Raw genomic sequence first — 21,782 nt, 5'->3', positions numbered from 1 at the left:
CTCTAACTCACTAAAATCGGGGAATTTCATACAAAAGACTCTTTGGGGAAAGTAATATGAATGGGGTTTGGAGTGGCTGCATACAGTATTAATGAGGTTGGAGAAAATGTTATTAATATACTGGTCATCGTGCATAATTGATGGGAACGGGGATGATAATATTCTGGCAGAGAGAGTGAACAAAGAGGAACTCTCTGTTTTTAAAATCTGAATGGACTTTCTCATCACTTTTCAGTATGAAGCTTCTGCTCTTTTCTCACGCACTGTTTTTGACTGCAAAATGCATGTTCTCTTGTGTTTCCACACAAGACCACAGTTTGCTCCTCAGCCAGCCCTCAGCTGGGGCAGCAGCTGCTTCACAGAGACACAGCTGGAGACACCCCAGAGAGAGGGGTTGTGGAAAGTGATAATATTTAGATTCTGAGAATGAGATGTCAAGGGCAATGGATAAGAATGAGTTTCGTTGTGTGTTTTTTATGACAGTCAATATAGAAAAGCAGAAAAGGGTGACAAAAAAAACAAAGACAAATGAGATCTAATATGCTGACAGGAGTCTGTCTGCAAGGGAAATATTGTTGACAGCTCTATCTGTAGCACCCTTGAGTGAAAGATAAAATAATCTACTGCTCAGAGGAGCACAGTTAATGCTAAAACAGATGGGCTTTGGAAATGTGTAAAGATATTACAGGACTGTAAGAAAGCAAAATAAGAAAGCAGAAAGGAGGAGAATGTGAAAGGCAGCCGCAAAGGTCAGGTGTGATCCAGCTCTGTGTTTTGTTGTTGACGAGATAAACTTCACCTGTCTGCACATTTGTATCATTGCTCAGCACAGAGGTTCAAGCATCCCACCGGGAAGATCTGTTAAATGTCATGGTGTGGCAAACCATACACGTAGACCCATCTGAAATCGCTCCGACTGAAAGAAACCGCATGATGAGTGATTGCTGCTCGGTGTGTGAAGACATTTTTATATTTTTCTAGGGACTATTAGATGACATATTTTATAGGCTTACTGTAGTCTATTGTTGTACCGATTCCCCTAATTTTTAGAAACTTACTGTGCGTAGAATTAGATTCTTGTATAGGACATTTTGGCTGCCTCTTAATTTCCACATTTTGCCGCTTACTCTTTGTTGCTTTTGGAGTGTGAAGAGTCGCTCTGTATCTACACATCCACTAACAGCATCCAAGTGACTCACTGTGTTCTCTCCGTCTCCCGGGATGCCAAGCACTGTCATCCCTGCAGGCAGATCAGCGGTGGGTGAAAGTGGCAGAGCACCAGAAAAGGGAGAAAAAAAATAAAAATAAAAAAAACGTTGTGTAGGTGGGAGATGCTCTTCTTGGCCCAGTGGTCGAGGTGAACTAAGAGCATTTGAGGTTTCACAAGGCCACTTCTTCACACCACACAACTTGCTTGAAGATTGGCACTGTACCTATTGATGTTAGTAGGCCTATCCTACATACTGTTTTCCCTTGCAGTAGACTTTGTGTTGATATTCCTGGTGGTTTTAGTCTCGATTTAGGTATTGCCCAGTTAACCTCAATACCATTTAAATCATGATTTACCTGAGGTAGTATCCAGAACCCAATATAAATTATTTGGGTGTTGTCACAACCTATCACACATCCACCGCTCAAAATGTCTCATGGCTACATCGTAAAAGTTTCTTGGCTACAGATTTAACAATGTGTGCCTCGTTTTATCACCCAAAACTGACACATCAACGTATTTATGGTGAGATTTAGCAGCAGTTTTATGTAGGAATGAACTTGCGGTGCAAAATGCTTTCCAGCCCCTGCGTGACAGAGATCAACGGGAGTTTAAGAGCAAAACACCGTAAGCTGCCGTTGTAGGGAAGCTGAAGGAAATCATGAAGGAAATGGCAGAAGCTCCCGGTCTCTTTGTGTGGTTAAAAAAAAAGGGGGGGGGGGGTGGAGGAAGAAACACTCAAATACACTCAGTGCCCTGTCGCTCAATTTACCTGTCACATGTCATTTTTCTAATTTTGCGATGACATAGAATTATTTTTATGTCAAAATCTATTTTGTATACATTGCGTTTTCCGTTTGACTGGATCGTTTGTGGGTTTGCATTTCTGAGAAAAACGATTAATCTTCAGGTTCATAAATCATTTTCCCAGCGCACAATGAAAAGGGCGGTGGCACTGACAAAAAAAGAGGGAAAACGATTGTGTTTATTTCCCAGAAACCAGTAAATGTCACTGTCCGCTCCGAAGGCGACGGTGTCTAGATTTGTAGATAGATATATCGATAAAACTCCAGAGTTTTCGTCTTTCGGGGGTTTAATTTCATTAGTTGGTGCTCGATCATTTTGTCGGAGGTGCTGAAATGCAGCCAGCATCCTTTGAGCGAGAGGCTCACCCTCCCTCTTTTGCCCACAGACAGCATCGCCACATCGCAGAGAAAGAGAGAGAGGGAGCGAGAGAGAGAGAGGGAGAGGGAGAAAATAGGCATAGGAAAGGAGTCGGTCTTGCTCGGGAATGGATTAATATAAAAACATTACCCACGTAGACAAAGGAAAACATGGATGCGCAAGAAAAAAAATCCTTCATAGATGCACCAGAGAGGACGCGATGTTTATCCTGCACATAGTCGGAGTTATGCACGGACTATTCCTTCGTTTTTAATGAGGCGGGTGGGGACCCACAGCAAGCTGAAAAGGCGGAAAGATTTCTCCAACCCGTCTGCAAATTCTGCCTGCGATGGCTATGACTGCGCGATGCTGTTACAGCGTAAAAGTGAATGTGCCTTTTTCTTTGTATTTGGTTATATTCGTACTCAGTGGCCTTACAGACGCACAAATTCGATACTCCATTCCAGAGGAGCTGGAGAACGGGGCACAGGTCGGTGACATTGTCCGAGATTTGGGTCTGGATCTGAGGAAACTTTCCACCCGACGCATTAGAATCACATCGGACAGTGGACGGAGATATTTCACGATAAATCACAAAACTGGAAAGCTGGTGGTGAGTGACCGCATTGACCGAGAGACAGTTTGTGAATTCAGCGGCACCTGTTCACGCAGCTTGGAGGTGGTATTAGAGAATCCGCTGGAGCAACACAGCGTGGAGGTGGAGATTTTGGACGTGAACGATAACGCACCGCAGTTCCCTCGAGATGAGTATCAGCTTGAGGTGTCAGAGTCAGCTCTCACTGGGTCGCGGTTCCACATCGAAGGAGCTCAAGACGCAGATGATGGCTCCAACTCCGTGAAGCAATACCGACTTAGTCCAAATGACCATCTCACTCTGGACTCCATTAAACCCTTCTCCAATAATAAGCACATCGAGCTCATTCTCAAAAAGCCCTTTGATCGGGAGCAGATGCCCTCTCATCAGCTAATCCTGACAGCCATAGATGGAGGCACCCCACAGCGAACTGGCACGGCCAAAATCAATGTCCGTATCCTTGATGCAAATGACAATGTGCCTGCATTTGACAGCTCTGTGTACAAAGTAAAACTGTCTGAAAACTCTCCAAAAGGCGCACTTGTGATCAAGTTGAACGCAACAGACCCTGATGAGGGCTCAAACGGGGACGTTTTTTATTCTTTCAGTAGTTACACCCCTGAAAGAGTCAGGGAGATGTTTACCATGGACACAGATACAGGGGAAATTAGGGTGAAAAACAATATAGACTTTGAGGAAACAAACTCATATGAAATGTACATACAGGCAATGGACAAGGGGCCAGCCCCAGGGGCAGTACACTGTAAAGTAGTTGTAGAAGTTTTGGATGTCAATGACAACATTCCTGATATTGTACTGTCTTCACTCTCCAGCCCTGTACGCGAAGATGCTCGGGCTGACACAGTGGTAGCACTGATTAGTGTTAATGACCGGGACTATGGACCAAACAAACAGGTAACCTTGGAGATCATGCCCAACTTGCCTTTTAAGATCAAGTCCTTCCGAAACCACTACACCATTGTCACATCTGCTTTCTTGGATCGGGAAACCATCTCATCCTACAATGTCACAGTCAATGCTGTGGATGGAGGCACCCCACCCCTGTCTTCTCAAATGACCTTTAAAGTGGATGTTGCAGACGTCAATGATAACCCACCTCGTTTTGAACAGACATCATATACTGTTTATATTCCGGAGAACAATGCTCCTGGTGCATCTCTGTGCGTTGTCAAGGCCACAGATGCTGATGCTGGAGAAAATGCACGCATCACCTATACTGTCCTCAATGACAACAACCATGGTATACCTGTAGCCAGCTATGTCAGCATCAAACCCAACACTGGCGAGGCCTATGCCCTGCGAGCTTTTGACTTTGAGAAGTTGAGAGAGTTTCACTTCCAGATTAAAGCCCAAGATAATGGTGTGCCTCCCCTCAGCCGTGTGGCCACAGTTTATGTTTACATAATGGATCAGAATGATCACGTGCCCAAGATAGTATACCCGCCCGCCAATGGAAGTCGCACCACAGAGATACTAATGAAAAACGCTGAAGCAGGTGTGTTGGTTAGCAAGGTTCTGGCGTGGGATGGTGACGCGGGGCAGAATGCTTGGCTGCTTTATGCCCTAGAGCAGACCAACACAGACCTTGATCTGTTCAAGGTGCATGAGCACACAGGTGAGATTCGCACCACAAGGCGTGTCATTGAAGACAATTCCACCTCCTTCGTTCTGACTGTTCTGGTGCACGATAATGGCTTACCACCACTCACCTCTACCGCCACTATCCATGTGCATGTGATGGAGCTGCCTCCAAAGCTGACCCCTGACCCCAAGCGCATCATCAGGCCCAACAGCCCCCTAATGTTTTCCAATGTCACTATCTACCTCATCATCGCCCTGAGTGCCACAACCTTTGTATTCCTGGTCACTGTCTTTGTGTTGGCCATTGTACGTTGCCATGCCTACTGTACCCAACCTGGTTCCTGCTCCCCTTGTTGCGTATCAAAAAAGAGCATGCCAGAGGGGGGCACTTCAGCTGGTGGCGCGGCTGGCGGTGGAGGAAGAGCTGCAGGTGGAGGAGGTGGAGGAGGTGGAGGAGGCGGAGGGCAGTCAAACAACCCTGTGGCCCTGCGTCGTGACCTCAAAGTGGAGCCGCACTATATTGAAGTGCGGGGAAATGGGTCTCTGACAAAAACATACTGTTACAAGACATGCCTGACTGCCACATCAGGAAGTGACACTTTTATGTTCTACAACACGGGACGGCCACACAGTGGCACCTGGGGCTCAGGCTACGTCACCAGCCACAGTGGACAGAGCCAGATATTTGTACGGCGTCTCAGTATGCCAGATGCAACTGCTATTCAGGTGTGTTTCTGCTGTGACGTCTGTGTTTGTCTGTTAATAACACATAAAGCGCAAGCCATGAAAAGAATATTCTTAGAGAGTTATTGTTCAGGCTCTCAGGTGTTATTGTGGAATGATTTTTAGTTGACATTTACAGCTTGTGGAGTTGTCGATGTTTTTGACCTCTTCTCGCCTGCTTTGTTTTTCTAGTTGCAAAGTGGCACATGAGCACTTATTCAAAATTTCTACCATTTGCATCCAAGTCATTTTTCAACTGTCATTTGTAGGATTTGCTTAGTGTTTTTAGTTTTCGTGATCTGTGTCTGTCAAGATAAAGAATGGGCACCATTTTGTTCACATATATAGTTATAGCTAATATAAAACAGTGAATGGTTTCTGTCAATTGAAAGAAGATACAACAGGGAAGACCATAATTCCCTCCACCTTTGACTGGACTCAACCCATGTTATTTGTCCGTGGTGGGCTGTGTGCCACCATGTTTACGTCCAGCTGGTCTAGAGGGCAGTGGGCTGTCATCTTTAAAGAGAGAAAGTCTGGGAAATAGTGCAGCCTCGCCAGGGCCACCAGCCCCACTGCACCAAAATATCCTCTTCTGGTCACGTACATCCCTGGTACTAAACAGTAAACCAGACTTTGGGAATCGGTGAAGAAGGCAAAAAAAAGAGGCAGAGATAGTGTTTAGTTTGTATTAGACCTTTAGCTCATGGTTTCATTGTATTTGTTTCCACGTATAAGGAGTTGTTTACGCTATTTGTGGTTCTACTAAAACATACAGTAGTAGTAGTAGGATGAAGTACACATTTATTTTTACTTTTCTGTTTTCTACTCATGTGTTTGCAACAGAACTTCCATCTGTGCAAAGCAGAGATGGATACGGAGGAAATAAGTGATAAAAAGAGGAATAAATAAATTATTACAGTAATTATTCAGCTATCACTTGACATGTTCCTCATTAAATGCCAGTCATGTTTGTTCTTGCCATGTAATTAAATGGCAGTGATGTGTTTCTCAGTACTGTGAGGGGATTGGCTGCTGACGCGCCGATGAGGCGGGGGATGAAAGGTGATTGGACACAGTGTTGATGGCGGAGGTGTGAGCTCTGTATCCATGCTAGGAGTGTTCAGTCAGAGGGAGGGGGGAGAATGAAGGAAAAGGCGATGAAATGGTTCGCCAAACCAAAAGGAAAGGAACTGAATATGCTTAAAACTCACGGGGGTCTCTTATTTGTCCTCCGTTTCAAATGATATGTCTATTCTGTATTTGTTTTTGTTTTATATTTAGTATGAAAGTGTAATCTTGTAGCTTTGCATCTCTTTGTTCCCTTGGGAGTATATTAAACTGCAGACATATTTAGGTTCCAGATGCTTTTAACTAATGTGTGCATGGTCTACTCTTTGTAATTTAATTTACTCCCATAAACACCATACGGCCGAACAGACCAGCCACCCTTTGGCCACTGAAGTGCTGCAACAAGACAAGCTTTAAGCAAAGACGTTTAGTCCCATTTGTGGACAATCTGGTCTTATTTTGAATGGGTTGGTTATTTCAGTACACTGCGTCGAAAGCAAATTAAGAAATAGAACCACACCAACATAATTTTCCTTTCAGTATCAATCTAAACTATTGACCCTCCGTCTGAGTATTTTTCTTCATATGAGCACGTTCTATTTCCAGTGTGGATAGATGCAGCAGTGCTCTTATCCCTGCAGACATTCTGCTTCATTTGAGTCACTCCAGGAGGAATACCAGGCTTCTCTCATTAAGACCAAATATTGGATTTCAGGCGTGATGAATATCCACTGCAGACTCATAGAGGTCAATGCAGCTTCAGAAACAAGTGGACATCTGTCATATTTGAAAGGAAATTGGTTTGCAAATGGGTCTCTTATGGACTGCACGGTCAGGCAGGGAGAATTTGGTGTCCTCAGTCAGGTGGTTCAGCTCTGTCAATGGTTGAGAATGAGATTTGTCCGGACCTTATGAGGTATGGTTAACAGCCGATGTTTTTTGCACTCTGTGCATTACAGAGGAATCTAAACCACTCATTTTAAGCCTACTAACATTTCCCCCTCTCCAGGTTTTGTAATGCTGTATCTCACATTAGGATATAACTAACAAATTGCATCACTGACAGAAAGTCAGTGGCAGAAGGTATGTTGGGGTGTCCCTTTGTGTCCCTCTGCTGAATAATCGTCCATAGACTACATGCCAAGTTAATCTGATATCTTTCACTCCCCTCCTCCATCCTTTCTCAGCCTGTGACCTTCACTGGATTGAAATGATAGGGGGCAGTGGGTGGAGCTTAAAATGTCCACTGGGCTCCAGTTACCATTTTAGAGACAGATTTGATCAGCAGCTGTAAATTTGAATTGGGCCTAAAATCCATACATATGCAAAACTGCATGAGCATTCTGCAGTCTTTCCGGTGTAATGGGTGCATTGTTGATGTGTGGCTTCAGGTTTTACAGGTTGTCACAGCACTAGCATCAGTGGGTTGTTGGAAAACATTTCAAAGTCATTTACTCTCCAAAGTCATGGGTGGAATGGGAGTAGGGAGGGAGAGGGGAGGAGAAGAACATGTGATGATGGGAGGAGAGGAGTGTACCTACAAGCTTCGATTCATCACTCATTTCTCCCCAAATGCAGGTGCAGGCTGTCATGGCTATGAGTGTGTGTGTTTGAAGGAGCTTGTGTATTACTGTGTGCGAGGCGTGCATGCACTTGCAGTTCTCGCCATGACTTATTAATGAGATGGTATTGGCTTTTGCCTGTACTTAAGACTCAATTCCTCTCACTCTCTCTTGCAGCCCAAGGCGCCAAATGCCGACTGGAGATATTCAGCCTCCCTGAGAGCAGGAGGTGTAATGCAGAGGTAAGCAACCCATTTTTCTCCCTTCACTCTCCAGTAAATATCTCAACACACCTCACCAGCACATGAAGTGTGCAAAGTATATTTATGCAAATGTCCCATTGCATATGGCTTAAGCAAATAATTAAATCCCTGCACCGTTTTTCACCACCTGAATGCACAGTTTTTGACTGGATTAATGAACCAACCGTCAAGTTATTCTGTCCCCCAAATGTGACTTTATTGACTTAACAGAAGGTTCATACTCTAATGGCAATACTTCCTTTAAAAATGCATATTCTTGTGTTTGATGTTGAACTGACATTGAGATCTTCTGTGCAGCATAATCCTGTCTTGACATTTGACTCAATCTTTTTTGGTCAGTTGAAGTAAAATAAATAAGAAAAGGGTTTAGTATGTTGCTTTATTGATCATCTTTGCTACAGCTGTTACTCAGTTGAGACCCAAATATTGGGTTAATTTCCAAAACAGAATATTTAACATTTTTCATATTTCAGTTAAACATTCAGTCAGTGTAAACTGAGTTGCTCCATATTTGATTAAACCATCTAAAGTAGATGATCATTTTACTGTTCTTATCATAAATATTTAACTCAAGAGCAAATGTGAGAAAGAAAACAACGAAGAGGAATGTGACTGAACATGGATCTCTGTGCTCCTGTAGACAAATGGAGAACTGACAGGAGGGAGCCAGTGGTGTATGAAGGGCAGGTCGTCAGGTTGAAATATGGTCCATGAAGGACATACACAGATATTGCTGCATGACCATCAGTGATCACATTACCCATAAAACAGTGGGGCATTACCTGCTGTGGGACTCAATTAAGGGTCATGCGGGTGAAATGGCAACGTAATTACAAATGGTCACAGGTTTAACAAGGTGGTGCCTTCTGATAGTTTCTGATAAGTTTGTCTCAATGCATGTACAGCCTGAATGATGCAATGCAGTTTCGATGTGTTTAAATGATTTTAACATTGTGTGCACCCCTATGCCCATGTCAGATTAATAACAGTGTATCCTGGAACTGTTGATAATGTCACATAAATTCACTAATTACAGCAGGGATTAATGAGAGTTAATGTGCTTTAGTGAACCACTCAAACGTATTAAATCTTTTTCATGATCGAAGCTGAACACAACTCATGTCCCATGAACAAGCATCACTGAATCCTCATCTATTTATACAGTGATATAATCGGAGCTTGTATGAGAGATTTGGGATACTGCACCCAAACACCATGTAACGGTTGTGACCTATTTAATTTCATTTAATCTCTGAGGGAGTGCACAACATTTCCTCCTTTTTGTGTTTTCACTTCGTGACCTCAGTAGTTTTTATACTGAAACAAATACATTTTGCTGCATAAGAACATATTAATGGGAGATTGATCAGGAAGTGTGTGTTTGCAGAGAGTGGGAGAGAATAATACACTGAGGAATGAGAAAGAAAGACATTGTTCTCAGCCGAAAAGTGTATTATCAGACCAGTTTTTTTGATAAATAATTAATCAGTGCACCCTGAGAGTGTAGCTGCTTAGCAGCACTTAAAATGGCCTCCATCACAGAATCACTGCTCTTCACTGAATGACTGAAATGATATAGATTCATACTATCTCAACTGTCTTTAACATTAATAGACCAAATTAAATTTAACTGTTGCCTTATTTGAGTTTGGATCTTTAAGTTGACAGATAATGGTTGTTTTTTTTGTTTGTTTTTTTAAGCAATGCAAAATGTTGACTCAAGAACAACAGAGTTGTTCTTGCAGATGTCAGCATGGGATTTTAATTCAAAAGCAGGGAAATATTGAGAATCATACTATTAGTTTAAGAATAACAATTTAAACAGGTTTATAGGTTTCTGTGTCTGGTTTATCACCTTTTTATGAGTGCTGCTATCATCCAGCAGCAACTATTAAATTGAGTTCATAGAAAATTTATTTCTAAGAAAACTATTTGATGTCCTGTTCTAGGCAGTAATGGCTCATGGGTAGATTTACATTGCATGCCTGTATAATTTTCATGATATGACCCTTTAAGAGAGTCTCTGCAGTTCTCTGTTGGATCATTACAGCGCCTATTGTTAAGGAAATCTTAATGTCTGGTTTAGACAATGTAATAATTTTATTGATTAAATAGAGGCAGTGAAAGAGAACTGTGATTGTAGCAGCCTTTTACGTTCCTGTCGTTTAACACTACAGAGAATGTGGCGTTCTTCATCGGGAGGAGGGTGCTGAAATACCACAGAGTGGGTGTGAAAATGTAAAAAGGGCCATCTGTAATCCATAATCCAGGGAATGTTGGTCAAAAGTAGCTTAAACATGTTAATCATAATCTGAATATAGGATGTGAGTATGTTTACTGCACCATCAACACGTTGAGATCAGAACACTGGATATACTTGAGCTTATGTTTTAGTCACAAGAATAAGTATGAGAACAAGTATGAAGCTATATTTATGGATGCCTTCTACAAGTCTACATTTCAACAAAACATTTGAAAAACCACATTCCTATAGTGTTTTAAGTCCTTGTATGTATGTTTTTTTGTGTGTGTGTTTCAGCTCCGTGCACATGGAAGAGTCTGCAGTAATGCAAGGAGCCCAGGGTGTCCTGGTTCAGAACTGGCCCACTGCGTCCAGTGCTGCTGGTAAGAAACAGAGCTAAAATAATTAGGTCTGCTTGGTGTCAGTCACAACGATATTTCTGTATCTAACACATTTCGTGACAGAGAGTCACACGTAATATTATCTAAGGCCAATATACCAATAACTGCACATGCCTCAAGAGCTTATCAAACCCCGAGAGAGTAATAAAATGAGGGAAACAGAGATATCGGCTACGAGATCGCCCGACCCTCGTCCTACTACTTCCCACTGCTGCAGGGAGATTAAATGACATGCGCCACGTAGGCGGAGATGGATATCTCAGCTCTCTGTAGCAGGAAGAGAGGCAATACAGGAAAAACTGAGGGAAAAGCTGAGAGAACCAGTAGTTGATTGGATTATCAGTAAGATGTTTTTGAGCACCAGAGGACAAACATTAGAGAACACATTAGGGAAGAATGGAAGAATAATAGTACATAATTACACTCCATTTTAATGGGAATCTCTCCTTTCTGAAGAAGGCCAAAATTATGGGTGTGTGAAAATCAACCTTTCAGTAGTTATACATATTAGATAGACAACTGGGACTGTCCATTAATGCAGACATTGAACATCTCCATGTTGTTTAATAGTAATATCTCAACAGATATTTGGATTGCAAGAAATTGATAAGCTATAATATCAGTATACTTTTACTTCTTCTGAGAGAGTTGCTCTCAATGGAGAGAAGTCACTTGCTAAATGAATACTCAAAACAAGAACACTGGAGCAGTAACACAAATTCTAAATGACACCAATAGATGACCTTTATCTGGCATTGCAATGTGAATGTCATCGCATATGATGCCATGTTTACTGCCCCAAACGCTCTGCAGAGATTCAGTGTTCAGCTCATGACTTTTCACATGAAGACTGGGAATTGGGGTCAAAGAGGATTAAGCCTGAAATGGAGTAAAGAAAGAGAAAATGAGGAAGAGGGCATACTGTATATGAGAAGGCCGGAGCAGGAAAGTGCAGTCAGGTTTAGACAAAGAGGTGATTTGTTGTAATTAAGAATGTAGAGCTGGCTTGGCATGGTGTCTTTTATAGACAGGAGGCGGTGGGCTCGGCAGGCAGACAAACTACCCACACAGTAACTACTGTCTCTTCCTATCCACACACAGCCTCCTCCACTCTGTCATCGATTTCTTGCCTTGGCTGAGGACTTACAGCCTGCAGGCACTTCAAAACACGATGGATAGAATAAAGAGAGAGAGAGAGAGAGAGAGAGAGAGAGAGATAGAGAGAGAGATGGTTAGAAAGACAAAGAGAAAGAGAAGACATAGAGGAGACAGTAGTGACGTCTTTTGGGTGGGTCTGTGCTAACGAGATCAGCTGGTGAGGATTTAAGGTGGTCTAATTAAGCTGTGGCAGTTGAGAACAACAACTGTACATGCAAACCTTGTTTTGCCCTTAACGGTTCCCTATTTGTCTTTTTGTTTGCCAGGTATTTTCTGTTGACTATCTTAACTTCAGGTCAAATTTTAGGGTCAGAATAATAAAGGCTTAAGACAATAAGAAAACCGAGAAAACGTGTGAATGACTTGTAGTCTAACTTTCAAGTTCTCAGAAATCGGGATATTGATTCAGTGTGGCCTGTCACTTCACTATGAGTCATGGGTGGTGCTATTTATATCTAAATCATCGTGTTTATTACGCAGGCTGTGGTCTTTAGGTTGGTTCATTGAGGGAGACATTTTGTGCTGCTCAGAGGTGCAGCCAACAACACCCGTGTTCCTTCCCTCAGACTGAGAATCTGCTGATTTGTTTGCTTGTATCAATGTGCCACTGTTTTGCGTGCTCATGTGCATACGTGCCTGCTTGTGCTTGGCTGCATTTCTAAGTGTGTTTTGGCTGCGTGCTTTGTGTGCCGCTCCTGCTGTGACAGATGGAGCACAGCCCACGCCCAGATTAACAGACCCACATTAATGAAATCAGGGTCTTGCCTGGTGTCTAACTCAGTCCTACTGTCTGTACCTCGCTCCCAATGTCGGCCCTTATTTCACAGCTCAGTCTCTAAACCGATGAAGGAGTTTGGACAGAGCTGTGCAAAATTGCAACAATCATTTGAGATAGGAAAACAGAGACTGGAGGGAGGAGGGAGATGGGTGGATCACAAAGCAAAGAGTTGAAAATAAACATGATAAGTAATAAGGTGAATAATAAGATGGAGAAGCTATGGAGTGTTGGAGAGGAAATGACAGTGACTAAATCAGAGTGACTGACTGAAACAAAGTCTGCAAAGGAAAGAGAGATAGCTGGATGAGACTGCTGTTGCTAGGGGAGAGTGGTTAGACTAGACAGAGTGTGAGAAAGAAGGAGAGAGAGCTTCCAGCATTATTCTCCATCAGCATAAGCACTGTCACCATGACTCCTACCGATGTCCTACTGCTTCACTGGAGGATGCAGTTTCTATAGCAACCATTCACATCCCCCAGTATTGGCAGAAGAGCAAGCAAGGGAGGGGAGGTGTTATATAGAAGGGGGGCGCAAACATATGGCGTGGGACAAAAGGTACTGAAAAAGGGAGAGGAAAAGGGGAGTGGGGGAGTTGGGGGGGGGTGCTCAGGTGAAGGACAAAGGGAGGTGAGATGCGTGTACATGTGCAAACACTATAGCAGAGTGGGAGGGTGCAATAAAGGAGGATGTGTTTAGAAACTGAGAGTTGTTAAGGAAAGGAGGGAGCAGAGGACTGAGTAACAGGAGGAGAGTGACCTACATTCACTGGGGCGGTGGTGTACTGCAGAGGTGGATGCAGGTTTACCGTTTTCTCTATCAGCCTGTCGCATGCGCACATAAAACAAAACCCAAAACTCAACCCAAAACGTCGAGTAGTAGATTTACAATAATCAAGTGCGGCAGGCACCTTTAAAATAAATAAATAAACTCAAAGGCAAAAGGCCATGCAAGGGGAAGAAAGCGTAGAGACGAGAAGAGACAAGGAGATTTATGCTGCGTTTTGCCACGTTATATTCTTAAATAAACTGTTGTCCCTAATTTGGAAACATGACCCCATCAATGTCTGACACTGTATGTTGGTCTAAAAAGGTGGACTGAATTTGAATTTTGAGTAAATTGATAAAAAATGTAAACAAGTAAATTTAAAAAATAAGAGTTAAAGATGGTTAAATTCTATGGTTCTAGAACAATCTAGAAACTACTCCTCACTGTGTCTGAATCCCTCCACCCCATCTGTTTCCTATTCTCGACAGTTATTCGCTTTCCTTTATTGTCACTCTTTTTTTTATGTCCTCCTGCGTGTCTTTAAATATCATGCCAGTCCTCTCCCTCCTTCTCTCCCTGTGGAATAAATCAATCTCTGCTTATTTATTTTTTGTTTTAGCACCTGCACACACACACTAACAAATACTGTACACACACAGATAACAACTCCTACGCATACACCTAACCTCCTTGCTATTTTTATCATTTTTAAGACTTGTGACTACTTGTGTCCACCATTTTCCACCACACAATCTAGCTGGGAGCAAATAGCCCAGTGCTCCCACAACCAACCATCAGTATTGTTTGCCCCCCCTCCTTTTTTTTTCTTTTTTTTTTTTTTTTTTTTTTTTACCATTAGGTACTTATTTATTTCAGTTATGGTTACCAGATTGTGTAATGTATGGTAATTTATGCAGACAACCAAATTTATTCTGCTATCACCACAAAGGCGTAGCAGTGAAAACACATGAATAAGAATGAGGTTTTTGAGTAGACAGCAACATCACATTTGTTCTTATCAAGTCACACACGGTACTGCGCACTAACAGGCACAGGTGCTATTTTGGAGAAGGGTGTGGTCTCGCTGCAGTGTGGACAAAAAAATAAATAAAAATCTTTTAATTCTTATATTTTCCCTCTACTCTTCCACCCTTCATTTTGGATGGCGAGCATTATATTTCATATCTGCATCCTTGCACTTCCCGGCCCCTCTTCTTCCTCCTCCCCCTCGTCCTCCTCCTCCTCAGCTTGTTATGTAACGCTGCAGTGCGCTCCACTGCGCTTCTGCCCAACTGGCCGACGGTAGGGCAAGACAAGTGGGTGAATAAAGTAGATGTGGCAAAATGGAGCTTGGGTGATTTAAACGGCTACGAAAAGCTTTGGGGAGCAAAAGAACCCTCATTTTCAAAGGAGCTGGACTCCAGAGAGCAAACACTGGAGAGCATACACATAATATCGCAGACTGTAAGAATGTAACATTGTTTACAGTGTCTGCGTACGTACAAAAGCCACAGGTTTAAAATAGATCAGCTTGCATATACAGACAGAGGGGCAACAGTCACCTCTATGAAACTAATGATAATCCTCGCCTGTAATGTGTGTGGTGGTTATTTCACTGATGTACAAGATGTTTAATACCCTATCGCATTAATGTTAACATAAACATTGATGGGCATGATTAAGACTCTTGTCAATAACTGGGAGGGACGGGTGTTGGCTGAGTGAGTTTTCACGGCAGATTAGATGAAAGGTCAGAGGAAATGCTAAACAGAGCCAGGGAAAAAAAAAGAACTCATGCAGGATGTGCAAGAAGAACAGAGAGGGTTTTGCTCTGCAGCAGCCATCAACAAATCAGATGGAAGCAATGGCGTTGAGAGCAATTCCAGGTGATGATGAGTGAAGGAAGTGACGAATGTGGTAATTAAAGAAGTGACAGATGTGTAGTTAAATTCAGAAATATATATATTCAGTAGTAGAAACACTGGAAGGGACAAAATGAAGCCAACAGTGTTATAATGTATATTTTCAGTTGCAGAGTTTAAATCAAACACAGTACTGTAACCCTTTTGATTTATTAATCTGTAAGAGACATTGTCCCCTTTATGAGAGCCATTCTGTCCTGACATACTCTTTCCCTTCTATCTGCTCTCAGCATGACTCAAATCAGTCTTTAGGGTGTTTATGAATGTAAGTTTGCACTGAGCCTCTGCCATCTCATCAAGTTCTCACATTGACTTAGGCAGTTTCTCAGAGGCAAAAAAGTGGACTCTTAACAGCAAAGCACTGTCCACACTCCTGCACCCTGCATTTTTGTTTTAAGCTCCTTTCAGTTTCTGCTTCACCTCTGAGTTTATAGACTCAGTTTTCTGATTCTGTTGGTGAAGTCATATGAGGATGTTTCCACTGGGGGAAAAAAAACTGTTTCAGTGTTTACAACACTGACTTGATCGAGCCTGTCCTAATCACCTACATCTCGTCTTATCTGTCTTCTCTCTGCAGCTCTTGCAGCAGTTTTGTAAATGTCACTGAAGACATGAGAGTTTTCTAGAGGGATTTGGGATGTGGAACTTTATGAAGCTGCAAATTAGCAATAGTGTTTTCTGCAAATTATATTCATAATTTATTTCATCTAAAAATGCAAACATAAACATAAAAATATGTATTGTGACCCAAGGCAATGCCTTCAAGTTCCATGTCCAATGCATAGATATTCATTTTGCAGGTTATTAAATGGGAAGGAAGGAGCATCTGTTTTCTTTCTGGAGAAAATGAAACCTCCGAATATTTGTCATTTTTCGCTCTGGTTCAGATTAGGTGTCCATAAAGCTTAACGTGTTTGAGTTCACACATTAAATATGAACTGAAATTAACTGCCACTGTCTGCTTTAACTTGGACGGTTTCCTGGCTGGAGGATTAGGATTTTATGCCAAGCAGGACACATTATGTTTGCTGTGGATTTGCTCCACAAATCTTTCACTGTGAGAGGATCTTACTAATAGCTGGTAATTGAAAATGTTAAAACACTGAAATGGGAAATGTGCAAAATATGAATATAAATTAAATAGTTAATGAAGATGGAATTCGTTTTGATCATACATCAGTTTGCGACACTGCTGCATTTTAAATGAACTTCCCACCTGTTAGTCCCTCCCCACCAAGCTGCCCACCATGTGCTCTGCGTTTGGCACGAAACACTCGACTGATGCACAAACCGAGTTTCAAGATCAGGAAATTATCACACTGTTTTGGTGCTTCTTTTACTAACTTTGTCTTTAACATTATGTCCAATTTAAGGATGACTTCTGACTTAAAGTGAACTAGAGCTCATCATACTGTGTAATGTATAATGTAGAGCTTGGAGTGTAATAAAACCATTAGACGATACTGGAAACTGGTATTCTTTGCTCTGGGAATTGCGTGAGGTCAGGCTTCTATTCCCAGACATTGCTCCTTCTGGTTGGATGGAGCTGTGTTCAGTTAATCTCCCCCTTTGGAAAGAACTCAGAAAAGGAGTCAGAAAAATACAAGGAACATGTGAGGCAAGTAGGTCATTGCTGTGCGTAAAGGGCCAAAGAGACTGTGTATTGTGTTATTATATTCAATACAACTATGCACTCCTGCACAATCCAGAAAGGTTGTGATCATTCCTCAGTTGTCCATGCCGTCCTAAATGAGCTTAATGTCATTTTTAGCAAAGGACCAGCAAAGGAGTTATTCAATAACATTTGGGTTAGACAACACATGAGGTAATCAGAAAAGATGTTTTCTTTGTCGTTTGAAATTAAAAGGTTTCTTTTTACACCAAACAGTTATAAAACATGTCTCCTTTAAATATTAACCTTTCTTAGCCTTTAACATAATTACAGAAGATTAAATGTTTCAAGCATTGCTGCAGATTTAAGGTTTTGGACAAGACAGAGGCTTTGGATCTTTGCCCACTTAGCAGCATCTTCCTGAAAACCTCTCATTAAGTTAAACTCCTTCCCACCTTTTATGGCATGTTTCTGCCGCTCAGTTTTAACACAGTAGACCTGATTTACATATACTGAATTTGCACCACAGCTTGAAAAACAAAACAAACAAACAAACCATGTGTCTGACATCGAGTTCTATGGAGAGACTAAAATGTACTGGCACTGATATAATCATAGACTGCAGTTTATCTCCTAATAAGAAATATAGAAACACATAATATATGTGAAATATATATATACATATACAGAAACAGTATATATAGAACAGAAAAGATCTAGAAGTTGTTCATCTTGCATTGGGAACATTATGGGATTAACACAGACAACATTATTTGGATTTCAAGTTAAATTTATTTTGATGTATGCAATATGTGTAGCAAATAATAACACCTCACTCGTCTCTCTGCGTTTCTTTCAGATGCTGAAGGAGGAGAGGTTTCACCCCCAATGGGTGCTGGAGTAGACAGCAACAGCTGGCACTTTCGCTATGGCCCCGGTGGCCCTGGTGCCCCCCCACAGCACCTGAAGCCTGGCGAGGTACCCCCTGAAGCCTTCATCATCCCTGGCTCTCCTGCCATAATATCCATCAGACAGAACCAGGGAGGAGAGGACGACAAGAGCGATTTCATCACCTTTGGGAAGAAAGAGGAGGCCAAGAAGAAAAAGAAGAAGAAGAAGGAGAAGAAGGACAAGAAGGATAAGGGAAAGGATGATGGAGATGAGTAGAGGACCAGCAAGAAAAAGAGCAAAGAAGAAAAGGGTGTTGTTAAAACAGAGGTACCAACCAAAGTCCACTGGGCAAAAAGAAAATGTAAAAACTATTCTCGATTTTCCAGTTTTACTTTATTACCTTTTATCACGGATAAGAATTTAAAGCTCTTTCTGTTATGAACCTGGCCTTACCAAGATTTATTTTACCTTTAGTTCTTCACTGAGGTAAATTACATATCTTGCCTTGATACAATAATGATATAATACACAAAAATATGATTGATTTTTGTCCATGCCCTTATGTGCCTATAAACCCTGATTCAATCCATGCGATCCCTCCAATTAAGGAAGGACCACTTGTTTTCTCCTTTAATCCACTGGACATGTTGGCACCTCTGTCTTACCCCCTCCCCAACTACAATGTGTAAACCATTCTCTCTTAGAGGAGACAAATACTTTGTATAAGATCAACAAAAAGCTGCGCCAGCCAAGGAAAAGAAGAAAGGCAAAGAAGACTGAGACACATGTATGCAGTCTGGAGCTGGACACACTACTTGTAAATAGCACAGACGAGAGTCACTGAAACTAAGGCTAACATGACACTGCTGCAGATTCCTCTGGTAATTACCAATCGTGTTTCCTGAGATCTCAAAGAAACCACATGCACACACGCATGCTCACACATTCAAACGTGCAAACACAAGCGTACTTACCATGACAGGGTGGACACAGAAAACACTTGAGACCTAGAAAAAGAAATAGAAAATGAGAGAAAATCAACTGGCATAAAAGAAATGTGCTTAAAACTAGACACTGCAAGCTTTTTGCCCTGCACAGTCACCTCTGAGGTGCACATCAACTCTCTCAGGATGAAAGCAGCATCCTTTGCTATCTTGTTTGCTCACTGCATTGAAAGGACACAAAGACCTTCATTTCCTGCAAGAACCCCAACTGAGAAATGCAGAGAGCACCAGAAAGTTGGAGAGATGGAAGATACCTCACATTCTCCTGAGGATCACAGAGGGGAAAGTCCAGCTGAGCTGGCTTGTGACTCCATGTTCAGTCAGTGGACTCTGATGAAACCTTACAGAATACTAGGAGAGATTTTGACAACACCTTCTCTTCTCCCCTTGCTGCAGAAAAAGCCTACTGCTTTCTGTTTTGAATGTTTGGTAGCAACCAATCCTTACCTAATACCTTGAGTTTACACATACTCAACTGCTTGTACTTGCCCCAAGCTGCCACGAGCCGTCCTCTCCTTCCCAAACCGCCTCCCCCCTACACTGTCTCACCCCTCCCACTGCCTGCCTCTTTATGTGACAATGAGGTTTGTGGAATTATTGTTTTTTTTTTCTCTTAAGAGATTCATTTTTACATACTCTGGCTTTTTTTTTTCATTTCTTTCTTTCTCATAGCTTTAATTGCTTTTTGCGTGACATTCCCCTTCACCCTCAGACGCTGACCCTAACCCCCGCTCCAACCCCCACGACTCAGGATCAGTCCTGGGAATGGCCTACTCTGAACATTGTGGTGTGCTGACAACAGCATGGAGAAATGTGGATGAGGCCTGGGGAAGACCAGTCGGGGGTCTGTGCTCTGAACTCTTGTCAATGTTTCTCAAGTGCAAAACGGTTCAGTGCTTTTAACTTGTGAATACAGCCGTATGTGGTTCATTTCCTGTTTGTAGCCACAGTGAGCGGGGACCAGGTGGGATGAGGCTGATCACAGGCACTGTGGAGCGCTGGGATAAAACGAGGAGACGTGCCGTGGGTTGGCCCTACCGCTCCACCTGCAAGAAAAGAAAAGTCCTCCAACTTGATTGTTTAGCATCGTTGAGTCGCATATTAGCTTTTGTGTACGCTGTAAATGTAGCGTAGACTTTTCATAGATTGTCTCGACATTAGTAATTGAAAAAATATATGGGCATCTAGGGATTCCCATCCCAGAGCCACATCCCACCAATCCTCTCTCAGGAGGTTTTGAAAACGGGGCACACATGCCTCAAGGCCTGCTTCTGTTGGTTCTCCTCCCCTGCCTGTATCTTGTTGCCACGTCCCCAGAGTTTTCTGGCTCAGTATGACGTCACTCCATTAAGTGGCTGCTGCATGTACTGCTCTAAGGAAACACATACTATATAGAGAAATATATATATAAATAGATAGATGGCTATGATTTTATTCTTTTGTATTATCATTTTTCTTCATTACTCACACAGGAGATATTTGTATGTACTTCTGTCTCTGCAAAACATCTATGTACTGCAATCTTCATGCTCCACAGATGTTGTACGGCATCCACTAAACCTCTTTAGATATTTGTAAATGCTACAGTGTGATACCTTTCAACGCAAGTTTATTATTTTTTTCTTTTACCAAAGCAAGATAAAAAAAAAAAAAAAAAAAAAAATCACTCTGTGTCTGGCTTTGACATGACGATCTAACTAACACTGTATTATTGTAACTGAAATATGTATGATCCTATGATGACCTATCACTTCCCTTTCACTCTTGGAAAAAAAAGGAAAATGACAGAAAAAAAAAATCCAATGTAAAAAAGGGTATATGTAGTGTATGCTTGTGTTTAGTGGGCGTTCATGCTGTCATTCTTTCCCGATGTATGGTGGTGAAATATGGTGGCAATGTGCTGTCCTAAAATGGATAAGCCGAGATCAGTTGTAAAACTCCTTTTTTTGTACACCCTCTCATCAACTGTGACAGTGACGTAGTGAATTTCATTTATTTCATTTCTTTTCAGACTTTTTATTTTACCTAGATGGATACAGTGGTAATGTGTTTGGTTTATAAATCACTAATAAAGTTTTCTTTCTTAAAAATACATCTGAATTTTATTGTCTTGGGGGGATGTTTGTTTTCCAGGAGTATCAGACTATGAGTTAAACGAGATCAGTGCTTTGTTTAGATTTGTGTTAATAGTGGTCTTTTTGAATGTTGAGTACCGTGGAGTGAATGGGCCAATGTTAATCACAGGGAACTTTACGTGATGAAAGGCTTAATTAGAAATCAGTATTATTTTAAAGAGGATGCTGTCATGAGAATTAAAAAAAAAAAATGAAGGATGGAAGGAGTGCAAACTATCTGCAGGCAGCTCTCCTAAATCACCCCTCTTCTTTCTTTAAACTGACAAGCAGTCTGTCAGAAAGGCTTGCTCCCTGCAAACATGAAAGTCAGACAGAATGGTCTCCTTTGCTCAGAAGCCTAATTTCTTGTCATTGAAAGCATGGCCACAGATGGTCCGAACAGTCCCATGTGAAAGGCAGCTTCCAGATGCAACATAATTTAATAGAGTGGCTAAGTAGATTTATTGTGTCCCAGTGGTAAGTTTGTTGAAGAGAGAAAAAAAAAACACAATACAGTGACATCAGTCATGTTGTCCTAGATAAAATGGAGCATAGATTATCAATGCTTTTATCCAGTCATCAACTCAGACGGCCAGCTCAATAATCTCCTAAAAGGTAATTTAGACTTTGAGAATTCACAGACTTCTGCTGTAATTTGTTTGTCTGAAATAAACATACCAGTGTTAAATATCCCACAGCTGTGCT

General features: G+C 41.8%; 1 protein-coding gene across 4 annotated transcripts in view; it reads left to right on the top strand.

Moving 5' to 3' along the window:
• Positions 1 to 21,055, top strand: part of LOC125008571 (protocadherin alpha-C2-like) — a 36,810-nt gene extending 15,755 nt beyond the window's left edge. For 3 of the 4 annotated variants that reach the window (XM_047585861.1, XM_047585860.1, XM_047585862.1), the window contains exons 2-4: positions 8,105 to 8,169; positions 10,730 to 10,815; positions 17,928 to 21,055. In XM_047585861.1, the coding sequence (XP_047441817.1) occupies positions 8,105 to 8,169; positions 10,730 to 10,815; positions 17,928 to 18,235 (459 nt within the window). In that variant the 3' untranslated portion in view covers positions 18,236 to 21,055. Of the gene's footprint in view, positions 1 to 1,971; positions 5,298 to 8,104; positions 8,170 to 10,729; positions 10,816 to 17,927 lie in introns of those variants that run through there. The other variant, XM_047585859.1, reaches the window with a different exon arrangement.
• Positions 21,056 to 21,782: the final 727 nt, after the last annotated feature.

The sequence above is a fragment of the Mugil cephalus genome, chromosome 5 (assembly GCF_022458985.1).
Source record: "Mugil cephalus isolate CIBA_MC_2020 chromosome 5, CIBA_Mcephalus_1.1, whole genome shotgun sequence".
Lineage (NCBI taxonomy): Eukaryota > Metazoa > Chordata > Actinopteri > Mugiliformes > Mugilidae > Mugil > Mugil cephalus.
Note: the sequence above shows the minus strand (reverse complement) of the source record. Positions and strands in the feature narration are given on the sequence as shown.